The sequence below is a fragment of the Octopus sinensis genome, linkage group LG7 (assembly GCF_006345805.1).
Source record: "Octopus sinensis linkage group LG7, ASM634580v1, whole genome shotgun sequence".
Classification (NCBI taxonomy): Eukaryota; Metazoa; Mollusca; class Cephalopoda; order Octopoda; family Octopodidae; genus Octopus; species Octopus sinensis.
In genome coordinates, this window is record NC_043003.1 from 19,052,440 (window position 1) to 19,071,207 (window position 18,768).

Below are 18,768 nucleotides of genomic sequence, written 5' to 3' on the forward strand. Positions count from 1 at the left end.
TCTGCATGGAACTGTTTGAGCTCAATACTGCTAGCTAACAAACACACACATATACATACAATTTCCACTATTCACAGTGGCAAACTGTATGTTTCCCTCTTCCTTCAATTTACATTTTTGTTTTTACTGTTAAGTGGAAAGAGACTTCTAGGTTTAAGTGTATTTCTTTGCGATAAAGTATGTTGCTGGTGAAGGAATAGCAGCCGTCGTTTCTTCACACAACTAGCAATGTTGCATTTCTGATGCCTTAGAAGAATGTCAGACTGTGTATGGTAGCTAAGAGCTTCAGGTTTATGTCCAACCTGTATCACCATACTTTCTAATATTCCCGTCTAACCATGACCTCTAGTTTTTATGGGATTAGTTCTACCAGAGCCGTCATTTATCTTCATTAAGAAGCAGGTGGGCTTCATTATATAACAGTGAAATCAGGAGTTTATTGCCGTTTTAATGTTATTGGCAGGCAGTTGGTTTCTACAGTCCTATAGATATAATATATTACAAAACATGTTTTTATTAATACAGCAGTGGTTGCGTGCTTAGCCAGCAAAATCTGCAAACCAAGTTTGTTTCACTGTTTCAAGGACTGTTTATTCTGCTTATGTCCAATGTAATGATAAGCATCAATGCTTCCTCTCTATCCATCTCTCTCTCTCTCTCTCTCTATCTATATATATATATGTGTGTGTATATGTATGTATATATGTGTATATGTATGTATATATGTATATGTATGTATATATGTGTATATGTATGTATATATGTATATATATATATATGTATATGTGTATATATATATATTTATGTATATATATGACTCCATAACTACCATCTCAGCTATAGCCTTGGAGCCCTGGTAATCCGTTACACCACTTACCTAGCATATCTAATTGTTTAAATCACCTGTGTAGTAAACCCCCATATTTTGTATATATATATTATATATATATATGCTTAGGCAGACAAAGCTATTGATGGATAAGTGTCTTTGTCATCAAGGTAGTGCAGTGGCTCTGGCAGGATGTGAACTAAAATCCTTTTAGTCATCAAAAATAACATTTAATGACTTGATGAGTTATTGCTTTCATTGATACTGAAGGTGCTCAGTTCTGACAAAACAGAAAGCTTAGTTACAAATCTATTAAAGACCTTTTTTTTTACTTAGATCCTGGGTTGGGAAGAATGGACAGAGGTCATACCCTTCATGAGATCAATGCCTTTAGTGTTCCTCTTGAACATTTCAAGTCAACATAATTATCATTTTAATGTTCATTTTTCCATACTTGCATCAGTCAGCTGGAGTTTATTGAGGCAGATTTATTTTCTATGACAGGATGCCCTTCCTGTTGCCAACCTTCTCTTTGTAAGCAAAGTAATATTTCCTCATTGGCAGAATATTGGAAATGAATGATACTGCTTGTATGATAGCGACACTCATACAAGTGTCATACAGTTATCGTACATCATGACAAATAGACACAAACATACATACACTGATATATATATATATATATATGTGCACACTAGGGTGGAGTGAAAATTAAAAAAATGTGGTAATTGAAAATGTTTGAGGACTAAAATGTTGTTATATTTGACTAGAAAAATGCTAAATTTTAGCTGAGATCAATCAAAAGCATTTACTCCTTCAAGCCCCCATACTCCAAAAATGGGGGTTTTTTGTAAATTTTTTTTTACAATAGTGGAGTTTGGCGGGGTTTGAGGGAGTAAATGCCCTTGACTGATATAAACAAAAATTTTGCATTTTTCTAGTAATAATATATAGCAAGATAGAGCATTTTCAATTGTTTATTTTTTCTCCACCATAACACACATATATATGTGCGCAGGTATATAGATTGTGTAATCTAGGATGGAGTGAAAATAAAATATTGGGGAAATTGAAAATGCCTGAGGCCTAAAATCTTGCTATATATTATTACTAGAAAAATGCAAAATTTTCGCTTATATCAGTCTAGGGCATTTACTCTCTCAAACACCCCAAACTCCGCTATTGTAAAAAATTTATGAAAATCCCCCATTTTCGGAATTTAGGGAGCTTGAGGGAGTAAATACCCTCGTTTGATCCTAGCAAAAATTTAGCATCTTTCTAGTAATCAAATATAGCAACATTTTAGCCCTCAGGCATTTTTAATTTCCACAATTTTTTAATTTTCACTCCACCCTAGTGCATGCACACACACACAATAGTGTCATTTCAGTTTCTCCCAAATCCACCTACAAGGATTTGGTTGACTTGGACTATATTAGAAGACACTTGCCCAAGTTGCCTCACAGTGAGACTGAACCCAGGACCATGTGGTTGAAAAGCGAACTTTTTAACCAGACAGCTATTCTTGTATCTGTGGGAAAGACATAAGCAGAAAAATAATTCTAAAAGGATGCCATTCTAGAGAGAAATGGCTGGGTTTTGTGATTAATGCATTATATTGAGGAAGGATGTCACTGTTCTTATGTATGTTTTGTGTACAGTTCAATGACTACGTGGGCCATAGCCACATTTCTTAAGGAAGGAATTTATTAAAAGATAAAACAAATTATGTTTTGTCTTAATGACCACCAGCTTAATTGGGCCGGTATTTGAAGATTTCAGAAGATTCTATAAATATCTGAAATGTCCCTTTATCGGAATAATTGTAATCATGAAAGAAGAATCATATCCGTTCAAATATTAGATGACTCCCATACAGCAACCGTCTTCTATTTTCATAATGGAAAGTAGAGTTGAAAATAAGGCAACTTCATCTTTGTTGAGGTACAATTTGGGTGTTGGGGAAGAAATGGAATAAAGTTTTATTAGAATACTGTTAGAATACAAATAGGACGTATTGAAATTATGAGGGTGATTGTGATATTGATTAAGGATTGATTAGATAGAGAAGATAAACTGCCCAATAATATCATTGGTTAATGGCCATTATCATCTCCCTCTTCTTCACCACCACCACCATCATCATCAATATTCTTTCATCTTTTCAGTGCAATTTAGTAAATGATTTCAAAAAAAGGCTTTTTATAACAACTTCATTTTCCCCTTTGTACTGACACATCAGTCTCATTACAGCTATTTTAGTTTCTCCCCCATTTTTTTAATATTGCTTCTCCCTACATTTCCCTGCAATTAAAATATCCCTTATCAACAATTGCTGGGTTTTTACTGCCAAAAAAACTAGAAGCCAAAAACAATTTGCTATATTGTTGAGTCATCTGTTGTTGAAGCTCAAAACCAAAGTAAGTATTGAATTAGATTAAGAACAAAGAATTCACTGTATCTTGGGAAGGTAGTCATGCCAATAATAAACACATGCTGGTTCTAGTTCACTTCTTTTATTATTGGTTAATACTTACAATATAAAAGAAATTAAATAAAACCAGTACCAATCAGATTAGAGCCTGGTGAGGCCTCCTGGCTTGCCAGTCCCCAGTCAAACTGTCCAACCCATGCTAGCATGGAAAATAGACATTAAACGATGATGATGTGCATGTGCTTATTACTGGCATACTGACCCTCCCAAGATACAACAAAATATGTTTCAACGAAGGATTACACATCAATTACAAACCAAATACAAAAACGATGGACAAAGCCGTGTGAGAGGATTTGATAGATGGAAACAGAAAGAAGCCTTTCTTGTGTGTGTGTGTGTGTGTGTTGAGTTTCTTTGTCTTGACATTGCATGATAGATGTAAATAAGTGTCACTGTCAAACGAGCAGTGTTATTCATTTCTGGTATTCTGCGGGACCATGCCTGAGCATGGGGCAAACATTACCTTGCTTAGAAACAGGTGAGGACTGATGACATGAAGGGCATCTGGCTGTTAAAAAAATCTGCTTCAAATAAATTCCATTTGACTCACTGCAAGCATGGAAAAAGTTGATGTTTGATGATGATGATGCTGGCATTCCGTATGGTAACCACACTTGCAAAATGCAATATTTGAGGAATTAGCAGATCAGCAACACGCTTCCTTTCTCTTCATGTTTGAGTAAACAGCCTTGTTTTGTTGGGTCTCAGAAATTTTCCCAGATTATAAGTTGCCTGTCATCTTTTTTTTAATTAACTTGTATATGAAACTGTTCTCTTCTCCTTGTTGCTTATCAGTTTATTCCATGTTGCTTATTAAGTGACTTAACTTACAAACATAGGCTTTATTTACAAATGTAATCCTTTTAATTTTCTTTTTAATCTTTACATGTTTTTCTCCTTTGATGATAAGTGGTCTTTGTATACAGAGACTATTTCTTTGACTACAATGTGGACTTAGCATATTAATAAATAAATGAATATATATATATATATATATATATATATATAAGGTGATCTGGCAGAATGGCTTATTGGTATTTAGTCTGTCTTTACGTTCTGTGTTCAAATTCTGCCGAGGTCGACTTTGCCTTTCATCCTTTCGGGGTCGATAAATTAAGTACCAGTTACGCACTGGGGTCGATGTAATCGACTTAATACCTATGTCTGTCCTTGTTTGTCCCCTCTATGTTTAGCCCCTTGTGGGCAATAAAGAAAAAAAATATATATATATAGATAGATAGAGAGAGGGGAGGCACAAGCATGGCTATGTGGTTAAGAAGCTTGCTTACCAACCATGTAGCCTTGGGTTCAGTCCTACTGTGCAGCACCTTGGACAAGTGTCTTCTGCTAACCGAAGCCTTCTGAGTGAGTTCGATAGATTTGGTATTCGGAAACTGGGAGAAGCCTATTATGTGTATGGGCATGGCTGTGTGGTAAGGAGCTTGCTTCCCAGCCTCAGGGTTCAGTCCTGGTGCATGACAACTTCGGGAAGTGTCTTCTACTGTGGCCTCAGGCTGACAAAAGCCTTGTGCCTCAGCATGGCTGCAGTCCAATGACTGAAACAAGTAAAAGATAGAACATGGTGGTGCTCCAGCATGACTGCAGCTGCATGGCTGAAATAAATAAAAGATATATATATAAACAGACACTAATGTTGGCATAGGTGAGTCGCTAAAGTATTATATAGCCAAACAGAATTGATAAGTTTCAATTTTGATGATGCCTGTCCATATTCTATTGATCTGTTTGTGCCTCTCTGCTAAGAAGGTTAGAGAACATGTAAAAGGAAAACTTCAATTATCTGTCCAAATTATATACAGTATTGATTGTCTAACCTTTTCCAATATTAGTTTCTCCAAATTTGAGTTATATATTATCAGTTTCAACAATATATCTTTATTTAGAACATGACTTCATCAAAAGTATTCATAGTAAAAAAAAAAAAAACACAAAAAACCCCCCAAAAAATCACTATTTTGTGCATGACAGTATAATGTATAATATTTTCAGTAGTATGTGTATAATTTTTCTATTTCTTTTTTTTCTGGGTGTTGGTGGAGGGGAGGGGAATTAATCAATAGAAATGTTAAAAGGTTAATGTACTATTTTATATCAGTAGTTTTCAAGAATTGTTTTATTTATTTATATAAATTTATTATTTATTATTATTTTTTTTTTTTTTTTGTCTTCTGTTAAGAAAACAACTTGTAGTGTTTCCTCTCGTTATAAATAGAAATAAATTATTGAGAAATCTGCAATGTGGTTTGACTGAAAGCAATGTTCCTGCAGCTGTGAAACCTTAACACTTTCACTATGATATTTCCGTTGAATACACCCTCTTTGATTTTTTTTTTTTTCCAATTAATTTTTTTTTAAATAATGAAGAATTTAGTGAAACAACTCTGTCGTTATTAAGCTGGCGTTTAGAACTTAAATCAAGATGAAATTTTAATGGGAAATTTTAATCTAAATCATTTTAACCCTTTGGCATTTAAACTAGCCATATGTGGACCAAATATTCTAGCTATTTTATGTTCAAACTAGCCAGGTCTGACCTCTAACACCTCAACAATGTCATTTTAAAACTAAACAATCACATCATCAAAATTTTGAAGTTGTGAGATAATGCATGACAAATTCAAAACACTGTGAATGAATAAGCATTACATTTGACTGAATAATCTAAATGCTAAAGGGTTAGAACTTGGAAGCTTGTACTATAGATTCAGGGTCAGTCTTGGGAAATTTGTATCAAAAGGTCTAACCCTTTTGATACCAACCTGCCTGAAACCGCCTCTGGCTCTGTAGTATAAATGTCTTGTTTTCAAAAGTTCTGAATTAAAATCTTCCACCAAACCTTAGTCACAATTTATGTTCCTAACACTAGCTGAATGATAAACTAAATTATTTTACTAATTCTTTGTTATATTTAAAATTAATTGACAGAAACACAGAGCATCTCAACAGAAATATGGTAACAAAAGAGTTAAAGACATTTTAAGCTTCCCCATTCTAGAAGGAAAGAGGAACGCTTGAAACTTAGTGTAAAACTTGCCAAAATCTTTCAGTTAATACTTAGATTATATGCACACTTACACAGACACACACTATTCTTTAGAGATTTTTGTATAAATTATCAGAAGCATTTTCCTACTAATATTCTGAGACCCTCTTTGGTCACGACACAGACCATGGGATTGCACCTAGAATGTTACCCTCCCAGACACAAGTCCGAGCAAGGTTGTTTATGGAAGACTAGCAGTCACTCATGCATACCAGCCTTCCCTCTCCAACTACTGATGTTATCCAAGGGAAAGGCAAAGGCCGATACAGCTTGGCACCAGTGACAGCTGAGTGAACTGGAGCAATGTGAAATAAAGTGTCTTGCTCAAGAACACAACACGCAGCCTGGTCCAGGATTCAAGCTCACAACCTGACCATCATAAGCTCGGCACTCTAACCACTGGGCCATGCGCCTTCACTACTAATATATAAGTAAAGAATCACTTATCTATTTATCTGACATGCTAAGCATAGTTGTTATTTTTGGAGAGTGGCTGGATTGGGTTTGCTTTTAGATAGTCAAGCTTAAAACATGCTGAATTTTTATGGCATGTTTTAAGGATATTTATAGCATAATGATCATATCTATGAAGAGAAGTTTGAAAAAATTTTAAAAGAAAACGGGTAGGTTTCAAACATTTACCATCAACTGGTTTGGAAAAGTAATTATACTGTAATTAAAATGGTAGCTAGTGGAATTTCTTGGCATGAATTTTTAAATATTACACTTGGTCTAAGTATAAAGTTTTCAAGATGTTTTGAATACTAGAAAGCAGAATGAAGTTTTCTGCACCTGTATCCGGTATATGTTTAGTTACAAAGTAAACATGTTTATAAACATAGTGACAACCTAAACATATTTTACAAGTTTTTACATGTTTACTGATATGCTCCACTATTAATGTGGTTAGTAACATTAAATGTGTTATCTAGAGGAAAATATGGCTTGCAGTAAATCTGTTTCCTATTTTTCTATATTTTAGTTTGTTTGTTGGTATATTTGATATTTTGGTCATCATTTTTTTTTTCTTTAAAGCTATTTAAAAAGAAAAATTATAGATAAGGGATGACTTAGAAGAACTATATTTAGCCATTGCTTGTAAACAAGCAATGGCCGATGTTTTTATCTTGAAACAATTAATCAAACTAAGATTAGCAACAAGATTAAGCCTACCACAAAGAATTGAAACAAGAAAATGGAATGGCACATGTGTGTGTGTGGAATGGTGGTGGTAAATGCAACACAACTAGCAAATGTACCTGTATTATTCAATGTATCACCAACTTCATTTTAATCTCTTTGGGGATTTTGGAATTGTCTCCCTTGTCTTTCTTGAAAAGAATTATTATTACCACTAGTGATTTTTCTTTCTATTACAGTTGTAATTTTGAATATTTTTTTTCCTTTGTTTTACATTAACTCTTCATCATATAAACCAGCCATATCCGGCTCAAATATTCTACCTATTTCACATTAAAAACTGGCCATATCTGACCTATCACACCTACCCTACAATGTCGTTCTAAAATTAAGCAATCTCATCATCAAAATCACGAATGTATGAGATAATGCATGATTGATTAATTCAAAACAATGTGAATAAATAAGCTTTACATTTGGACAATAATCTGAATTTAGACAATTAAATACATCGGTTTCCACTTAAATTTAGAGATTGTTCTTGTGTAACTTTGGTCAGCCTTGCTTTAGCAAACCTCTAATTTGTATGTAGTAAGTGGATTAACTGGGTGTTATTGACTCATCCAGCATTCAAAATATATCATATTGAGGAAAGGAGGAGGAGGAATGCATGGTATGTATGTGTGTGTTTGTGTGTGTGTGTGTAGGGTTTTTTGTCTGAACCAGGTGTGGGGAAATTGGGTACATAGGATAATGTTGTTAATTAGCTCCAGTTCATCTCTGATTGAGTTGACTAATGATCAAAAGCCTTCAAGCCTTGACCCCCCCCCCCTCTCTCTCTCTTTCGGAGAGGCACTGAGCACCTACACGCACATATACATACACAGCAGTAACTTCCGCCTACCGAAATCAATCACAAAGCTCCAGTCGGCTCGGGGCTATAGCGGAAGACACCTACCCAAAGTGCCACGCAGTGGGACTGAACCCGAAACTATATAACTAAGAAGCAAGCTCCCTAACCACACAGCCATGCCCGATCTTGTCTATTTTATAAAGTACTAGCTTAAAAGCCACATTCCATGGAGACTTTTAAACTAATGGAGGGCTAATTGAGCCTGCAGCGCAAACCTAAAGAATGACTGTATTATGTCTATAATAATCATATGCCCTGGTGGTGTTTGATCAGTGGTTAAGGACGGATGAGAATTACTTTTGTAATGCAATCATTCTATTGTTCCAGTCCCAAGTTGAATTCCAACTGTAGTCCAATTTGTCTCAAAGTTCTTATCTCGACATAAAATTGACAAAGTGAATATCATTTATTTCCCCCATGATCTCTGACATCATCTGACAAACGACAACCAAGATGGTGTGAATCAGCCAAGCTTTACCTGCTTGAAGTAGCAGCCCAAATGCTTTTAAATCAGATCCCAATGCTGGATGTTCAAGAACCAAATGAAGGGCAGATTTTCAATCTCGGGATTATTCTGATTCCAAAATGGTATAATATGTCTATATAGAACGAATGTATACTGAGATACTGGGATCCCGGACAGACAGAATTTTCCTTTTATTATAATAGATAATACAGCAGAGTATGATCATCATCAAGTGGTTTTGGGGGCAAGCACAAAGACACTTAATGACACCCACACAGATATATATGCAATGGGCTTCCACACAGTTTCCATCTACCAAATCCACTCATAAAGCTTTGGTCAATGTGATGTTAATGTAGAAGTCTCTTATCCAAGGTGCCAATCAGTGAGACTGAACCTGAAATGATGTGGCTGCAAAATGAGCATCTTAACCACACAGCCATGGCCACACCTACACATTTTTGAAAAAAAATCACTTATTTTAATTTAAGATTTTTTTTTGTAGCTTTTAAATGAATTTATTGTTTTGATCTCCAAGTGCCAACAATATCCAACAGTAAGTAATAATTGGAAGACCGGAAAACAAAACCGAAAAAAAAAAATGATAGATGCATCTCTTGAGTTGTAATGGGTTATCTAGAGGTCAGTTAATGACGGATGCATGTACATATGTATGTACAAGTGTGCATGGCTGTTTTGATTGCATCTGTTACATCATCTAACCATGCACACACACACAGTTGAATAATAAAAAAAAAATGTATGAATGATCAAAACAAAATGGAAAAAACAGATATCACTTGCGCTGGTGATGCAGTAGGGTTATAAGAGAGGTTAGTGAATGTTTGAAAGGGAGAGAGAGAGGAGGAGGGAGAGAGGGGGAGGCAGAGAGAGACAGATTGAAAGACAGCATTTATGTGCCTAGAGTGTGTGCATGTGTGCATATATGTATACATGTGTGTAATATGTGTGTGTGTGTGTGTATATATATATATATAATATATATATATATACACATGTGTGTAATATAATTGTATATACATTGTGTGTGTGTGTATATATATATATGTATATATATATATATATATATATATTATATATATATATTATATATATATATATATATATATAATATATATATATATACACATGTGTGTAATATAATTGTATATACATTGTGTGTGTGTGTATATATATATGTATATATATATATATATATATATATGTGCACATATCTGTATGTAGCAGCAGTTCTATATACTCTCACATGCATCATGTATATGTACATTCTGAGAAAGAATAAATGTTTAAAAAGGAAAAATAGAGGGATTTTTTTTTTGTCTCTAAAGTTTCAATAAGCCTAAAGAGTGTGTGTGTGTGTGTTTCAATAAGCTCAGAGTTTGTGTGTGTGTATTTGCACATGATTGTTTGTGAGGCCATGTATGTATGTTAGCTTACATGTGCAGACTCTTCATCTAGCTCTGCCAACACACACACCCACACACACACATTGAAGAAAGGAAAATTGTTCGTGATGTTCATAAAGGGGAAACGGAGCAATCAAATTGGACCAGATTGTAAGAATTATTGTTCACTCAGATGTTTTCATTATTCATTATGTATTTTAAAACTATTTTACTTTTTTTTTTTTTCGTACCTCCAATAAAATTTATATTCCATTTATTCATGTTTCCTTTAACTTGTTAAAAAAAAAAAATCATTATTCCTTCAATGTAGGAGGGAGTTCTGTTGAGTAGATATTAAACTGCTGGCAATCCCACTACATACCCCCACCCCTCTCTTCAGTTTCTTTGTGTAGCAACTTATAATTTCATTTGCAATTTTACCTTGTGCAAAAGTTGGCTATCTGAATAAAGCACCCTTCTTGAGCCTTATGGATCCATAGGGGCTAGTTTCCTGGTTTCCATGGCATATATAAAGACTTTTTCTATTCCTGAGCGTTATACTAATACATCTGTTTGTTTTGTACACCACCTGTCTTCATCTTTTGTTTTTTTCATAAACTCTCCTTATATAATATATATAAATATATATATATATATATATACACCCCCATCACAGATTACTTATTTTGCCTGTTGAGTGGACTGGAGCAATGTAAAATGATGTGTTTTGCTCAAGAACATAACATGTTGCCCGTTCCAGGAATTGAAATCATAATCTTACATGAGTCCAGTGCGCTTACCACTAGACCACTCCCCTCCACAACCTATCTGAATGGATGAAGTTTTGTAGTGTGAATAAGAGGTGGAGATAATTTTAATAAATCAAGAATTTATGTTATATGGTATTTGATATACCTGCATTTGTCTAACTTGTTCAAAGACATACAACTGGCCACTCTAAGTTATTTCTCTTAGATCATTTGTGTCTAAATTATACAAACTATCTAGTAGAGTGGAGTGAAAATTAAAAATTGTGGAAATTGAAAATGCCCGAGGGCTAAAATGTTGCTATATTTCATTACTAGAAAAATGCTAAATTTTCAATGAGATCAATCAAGGGCATTTACTCCCTCAAGCTCTCTAATCTCCAAAAATGGGATTTTTTGTAAATTGTTTTACAATAGTGGAGTTTGGGTGTTTTGAGGGAATAAATACCCTTGACTGGTCTATGCGAAAATTTAGCATTTTTCTAGTAATAATATATAGCAAGATTTTAGGCCTCAGGCATTTTCAATTTCCACAATTTTTTATTTCTACTCCACCCTAAATTACACAATCTGTATACCCACACACACATACATGTGTGTTAGGGTGTACTGCTAATGGTAATTTTTGTGGAGGCGCAATGGCCCAGTGGTTAGGGCAGTGGACTCGCGGTCATAGGATCGCGGTTTCGATTCTCAGACCAGGCGTTGTGAGTGTTTATTGAGCAAAAACACCTAAAGTTCCACGAGGCTCCGGCAGGGATGGTGATGATCCCTGCTGTACTCTTTCACCACAACTTTCTCTCACTCTTACTTCCTGTTTCTGTTGTACCTGTATTTCAAGGGGCCAGCCTTGTCACTCTCTGTGTCACGCTGAATATCCCCGAGAACTGCGTTAAGGGTACACGTGTCTGTGGAGTGCTCAGCCACTTACACGTTAATTTCACGAGCAGGCTGTTCCGTTGATCGGATCAACTGGAGCCCTCGTCGTCGTAACCGACGGAGTGCTCCCAGTGAAAATGAAAGATTGAAAATGCCTGAGACCTAAAATCTTGCTATATATTATTACTAGAAAAATGCTAAATTTTCGCTTAGATCAGTCAAAGGCATTTACTCCCTCAACCCCACAAACTCTGCTATTGTAAAAAATTTACAAACATCCCCCATTTTTGGAGTTTGTGGGGCTTGAGGGAGTAAATACCCTTGTTTGATCTCAGTGAAAATTTAGCATTTTTCTAGTATATAGCAACATTTTAGCACTCAGGCATTTCCAATTTCCACAATTATTTTATTTCCACTCCACCCTAGGCCATAAATGCATTCTACTTTTTTTTTTAAGTCTAAGTCCCTTAACTACTGGAGATAAGTCAAGACAATTGCCATGCTGATGGCAGCTATTGAGCTATTGAGACAATTGTCCTCTTCTCTTCAGACAATAAACCTATCCTTTTCCTTAATGGCATGTCAGTTTTGGAGAAATTCTTGAGATTGTCCCTCCTTATCAGGTGAAGTTGGTGTTAATTTTCATTTGGTGGAGGTAATTTTAATAGATCAAGAATTTGTTAAACGGTATTTTATATATATATACATATATATGTATGTATGTAATTCAAAAGGCCAGCCTCGTCACACTCTGTGCCACGCCGAATCTCCCTGAGAACTGCATTAAGGGTACACGTGTCTGTGGAATGCTCAACCACTTGCATGTTAATTTCATGAGCAGACTGCTCCATTGATTATATCAACTGGGACCCTCATCATCGTAACTGACAGTGCTCTTTTTTTTTTATGTGTGTGTGTATATATATATATAAGATATAGATAGAAGTTGTAAGACCTTCTATCTATAAATGCTCTAATATCTACACAGCCTTGGTTTTTTTTATCTTATTACGCTAAAAATTCTTATATGCACACGCTGACATAGAACCAACATTGAACCCTTTATTCGCAATATTACCGAATCTGGAACTTAACTATGGTCTGTCTATAGCACTTATTCAGCATTACCTGACACCTTTGCGTCTCGATGACACCATTATCTCTTATATATATATATATATATATATATATATATATATATAGGCGCAATGACCTAGTGGTTAGGGCTGCGGACTCGCGGTCGTAGGATCGCGGTTTCAATTCCCAGACCAGGTGTTGTGAGTGTTTATTGAGCGAAAACACCTAAAAAGCTCCATGAGGCTCCGGCAGGGGGTGGTGATCCCTGCTGTACTCTTTCACCACACTTTCTCCCACTCTTTCTTCTGTTGGCCTACTCGCTTAGCCAGCGGGGTGGCGTCATTCGAAGGCTAAAACAAAGCGAACGCATTGTGACCAGCGATGTGTAACAACATCTGATGGTCTGGTCGGTCACGTGATATATATATATATATATATATATATATATATATATAGGCACAGGCATGGCTGTGTGGTAAAAAGTATGCTTCCTAACCACATAGTTCCAGGATCAGTCCACTGCATGGCATCTTGAGCCAGTGCCTGCTACTATAGCCTTGGACCAACCAATGCTTTGTGAGTGGATTTGATAGAGAGAAACTGAAAGAAGCCTGTCATATGCATGTGTGTTTGTCCCCGCCACTACCACCACCACTTGACAACCTGTGTTGATATGTTTATCTTTCCATAACTTAGTGGTTTGGCAAAAAAAACTGATAGAATAAGTACCAGGCTTTACAAAATAACAAGTACTGGTGTTGACTCATGTGACTAAAATTCTTCAAGGCGGTACCCCAGCATGGCCACAGTCTGACAACTAAAACGAATAAAAGATAAAAAGATATATATACATACATATATGAGTGATTTTTAGTTTTTAGTATGCCTGGCTGTGTGTACATAAATGATTTGCATAATTTTCAATGTGTCTGTCTTTTCTCTTTTAACATATATCATCATCATCATCGTTTAACATCCATTTTCTATGCTGGCATGGGTTGGACGGTTCGACCGGGGTCTGGGAAACCAGGAGGCTGCGCCAAACTCCAGTCTGATCTGGCAGTGTTTCTACAGCTGGATGCCCTTCCTAACGCTAACCACTCCGTGAGTGTAGTGGGTGCTTTTTACGTGCCACCAGCACAGGGGCCAGAGGAGGCTGGCAAATGGCCATGATCGGGTTGGTGCTTTTTATGTGTTACCAACATGGACGCCAGTCAGGCGGCACTGGCATCAGTCAAGTTCGGATGGTGCTTTTTACATGCCACCGGCACAGGTATCATAACTACAATCTCCATTTGATTCTTATTTTGATGTTGATGTACTTGACTCAATGGGTCTCCTCAAGCACAGCAGGTCATCCTATGATCCAAGGTTAGCACAAGGTTTCATTTGTCGGGATTTCGCAGTCACAGCATATCGCAGAGGTCTCAGTCTTTCGTCATTTCCTCTGTGAGGCCCAACATGCCACCGGCACGGGTATCACAACTACAATATGAAGGAAAATTTTCTGAAACTAAATAAAAAAGAACCTTTAAAAAAAAAAAAGAGAGTGACATTCTATGTTTTTTTTTTAAGATCTTTGTGAAGATTTTTTTATATAATTAATAATTTAAAAAAAAAAATCTTTCTTCAAATATTATAACTATATAAAGAATTCTCTGCAAAAACTTTTTTGAATACACACACATACACACACAAACTGCTGTTGTCTACGAACTCAATTTGTTGAACACTGCTTTAGAATGCAAGTGTTCTTTATCTTAGCTGTCTGCAGCTAAGTGGAAAGCAAGCTATTAGTGTCTGCCTTAATACAACCATCCACAATTGTAACAATGTAAAATACTAAATTTTGCAATATATTTTACTGAAAAATTGCCAAAATATAGCGATTTTCTTTTCTTTTTTTTCTTCTCTTTGATTCTTTGTTGTGGCTATTGTTTAGCTCCAGGTCAGTTTTGGTTGTGCAGACTTAAGTTCAAAGGTATTACAGTTATGATTACACCATATTTCTCTCAAGTATTGTGTATCTCAGGCTATATTATCTAAATGTGTTCCATTTTCCAAGACAGTTGGGTCTAATTGATATTTTCTTCACTTTATATGATATAAAATTCAAATTATAGGCTGAAAAAATATTTTGAAAAAAAGAAAGAAAAAAAAAACAAGAATATGTATCTGGAATTTATTTTTCCACTGTAAAAAGCTAAAAGTTATTTCCTTATGATTTTGCCTTTCATCTCCGTGGGGTTTATAAAGTACCAGTAAAGTACCGAGGTCAGTAGAATTGACTAATCCTTTCCCCACCGAGTCTCTGGCTGTGTGCCTAAATCATAAATAATTTAACACACCAAGCAGGTAGAATCATCAAAGCTTTGGAAAAAAATGCTTTGCAGTATTTGTACTGACTCATATTCTGAGTTCAGATCCTGCCATGGTCAACTTTGCCTTTCATCTATAGGGCATTGATAAAATACAGTAGTCGCGAAAACTGGGGTGATATTACCAATTAAGCCCCTTTCCTTAAAATTGCTGGCCTTGCATCAAAAATTGAAATCATTGTTAATATTAGTAGTAGTTAATAATTAGTAGTAGTCAGGCAATGAGCCAGCAGAATCATTAAATCGCTGGACAAAATGCTTTGCTGTATTTCTTCAATTTTTACATTCTGAGTTCAAATTCCTCCAAGGTCGACATTGCCTTTTATCCTTTTGGGGTCAATGAAACAAGTACTAGTTGAGATCTGAGTACTGGGGTCAATGTAATCAACCAAAAGTGGAGGCCTTGTGCCTATAACAGAAAGGATCATTATTATTATTATTAAGGTGGTGAACTGGCAGAATCGTTAGCATGCCAGGCAAAATGCTTAGCAACATTTCGTGTGTCAGCACTTGTGGGTTTAGATCTCACCAAGGTCAACTTTGCCTTCATCCTTTTGCAGGTCGATAAATTAGAACCAGTGAAACACTGGGGATGATGTAATCAACTTAACCCCTCCCTCAAAATTTCAGACCTTGTGTCTTTAGTAGAAAGGATTATTATTAATTTCTCCTTTTGTGTTCTAACTGCAAATCTTGGTGGATGGGGGGGGGGCTCTCTAGAAGGTAATCATAATGAAGTTCTGAGGTAAATTTAATCAACTGATCTGTCCCCAAATTTGTGGCTTTGTAACCAAATATAAAAAAAAAAAAATTCAATAACCCAAGGTAGGTAGCATTTATCTTATGTTTATTTTTGTTTTTTTTTCCATTTCTTCTTTTTTATTTCATTTTTTTTTCTTTTTTTTTAAACCATGTTGCATTTTTTATTACATTAAACGGACATTATTTTTTTCCTTTGTTTATTCCTTTAGCAGTCTAAAGGCTTCTGGAAGAAGGCCCACCCCACCATATACCGTGCTGTAGTGTCCCGTAAATCCAAACCTGCGTTAGTAAATGACCATTCTGTAATCAGTTTCCACAGCCTTCTCTCACCTTCTTCGTTAATTTTCTTAATTACTACTATGGCGTTTCTTGTTTTTTCTCTCTTCTGTTGCAGTAAACGGCATGTGAAATTTCAGTCACCTGCTACCTCATCTCCTAGGCGTGCAGTACTGATGCAGTCTACACCACCTGCATCTACATCCACTACGAGTCTTACGGCTAACAATAACACTACTGTCTCTACTAACACTAGTACCACTACAACTACAACTATTGCTACTACTGCTACTACTACTATTTCTACCACTACCACTACTACAACTGCTGTCTCTTCTACCTGCCCGCCTTCCCCTCCTTCTCCACCACCGCCTCCCCCACTCCCTCCACCTCCACTGCCTTTGCCCCCTCCGCCGTCTTCTTCTCTACCTCCTCCGCCATCCCCTTCGAACCTACCACCTCTCCCTCCCCCTCCGTTGCCTCCACCGCCGGCAGACTTCTCCAACGAATCCGAACCCGACACCGAGTCCGAGTCCACTTCTCTCGCCCCGCTCTTGCCTCCGCCTCCGCCTCTTCCCCCTCCTCCACCGCCGCCCCTCCCGCCTCCGCCTCTGCCTTCCCAACACCCCAAGCTGTCCCACTTTCACCACCAACAGCAACACCTCCTCCACCACCACCACCACCACCATCACCATCATCATCACTACCAGCAGCACTCGTCAGTGGACCGAGATCGGGACAGGCCAATGTCTCCGCTTGCCCAACCTCGATCACAGCACGCGTCTCCATGCTCCACCCCTCCCGTGGTAGCAACTTGCCACAGACACACAGAACAAGAACCAGACAACTCAATATTTACCTTCCCTTGCAGCTCTCCTCTTCCCGAAGACATCATCACTCCCTCCTCCCCGACCATTAACCAGTCTGGTGGCCTCAAATCGTCCACGTCACCTGCTAAATGCTCCAGTACAGCTATCCGACGCCGGTCTTCAGACTCAGACTTGAGTACCACTCCAAAAGGTAATAATAATAATGCAATAATCACAAATATGAATCACTCTAATACGTATTAACCCTTGAAAAGCAAAAAAAAAAAAAAAAAAAATTATGAGGAAAAGACTAAACAAGGAAGAAATGAGATTTTCTTTTTTTTTTTTCTTTTGGCTAATTTAACCAAACCATTTGATCACATTTGTTTTAATTTTTGCTTCTTTTTTCCTCAATATTAATAATGATGGTTTCTTTTGTTGGTCACAAGGGTTTTACTGTTACTACTATTATTAGTACTGCTACTAATAATAACAATAGTAATAATAGGAAACCCTATTGTATCAGACCTACAAAAAGTTCTTCTTGTGGGTACTGCACACATCCTTAGTAAAACACTGTCAACCTGAAAATATCTACAAAAAAGAAACGGGATGATGATGATGATTCAGGGAGAAATATTACTTTGCTTAGAAATAAGTGAGGGTTGGCAACAGGAAGAGCATCATCCATAGTAAAACTGCCTCAACAAATTCAGTGTGACCCATGTGAACATGGAAAATGGCAATCAATGATGAATGCTCCAATTATTCAGTCAGTGGAGCAACTTACTCACTGAATTTTAATGTAGGTGGCTGAGTATTCCACAGACAATGTACTCTTGATTCTCTGGGAGAATTGGCATGATGCAATATGTGAGTTGACAGGACCTTAGAATTACATGTCAGTCTATCCCGCAGGCTTCAGTACAGTTTCTGTCTACCCAAATTTCACTCACAATACTTATGTTGATTTGTGGCTATAATAAGAGACAAATCATCCAAGATGCCATAGAGTAGGGTTGAACCTGGAACCTCATAATTGCAAGGCAAACTTGACCAGGTTTGTGTCCATCACTTATACTATTGTTGTTATTGGTTAAATATATAAAAACAACTGAGTTAGTATTTCAACTAATTTGTTTTGGATAGCATCTTAAATAATTCCATCACTTTTTTTTATATTTGTTATTTTAATTTCAATATTCTACATTATGGAATCATTCAAATTAAAAAACAAAAATCAAAATAAATAAGAAATAAAATGAGGAAAAAAGATTTTTAAAAATCAAAACAACCAGAAAATCAAATCATTAACAGAATAATACTAATTGCTCGACTAAATACGTTAGAGAGATTATTGCTTTTTTTTATTCTCTCTTCCCTTCTAAAGTCAACCTACAAAATAAACCAAAATGGAATTTTCTCAGAGAATTTTAAAAAATACTTTTGGGGTTTTACAGTAGCTTGTCTTAGTGACATTAATACATAGGATTTTGAATTTAGCT

At 36.2% G+C, this 18,768-nt stretch overlaps 1 protein-coding gene and 1 long non-coding RNA gene across 5 annotated transcripts in view; one reads left to right on the forward strand and one right to left on the reverse strand.

Annotated features, from left to right (window-relative positions):
- LOC115213815 (C2 domain-containing protein 5) overlaps nucleotides 1-18,768 on the forward strand; it is a 107,716-nt gene that overhangs the window by 35,525 nt on the left and 53,423 nt on the right. For 2 of the 4 annotated variants that reach the window (XM_029782698.2, XM_029782699.2), the window contains one exon: nucleotides 17,326-17,474. In XM_029782698.2, coding sequence (XP_029638558.1) covers nucleotides 17,326-17,474 — 149 coding nt within the window. Of the gene's footprint in view, nucleotides 1-16,572; nucleotides 17,475-18,768 lie in introns of all 4 variants that reach the window. The other 2 variants (XM_029782696.2, XM_029782697.2) reach the window with 1 other exon arrangement.
- Nucleotides 1-18,768, reverse strand: part of LOC115213818 — a 38,696-nt gene that overhangs the window by 7,207 nt on the left and 12,721 nt on the right. The gene's annotated exons all lie outside the window — the stretch shown is intronic.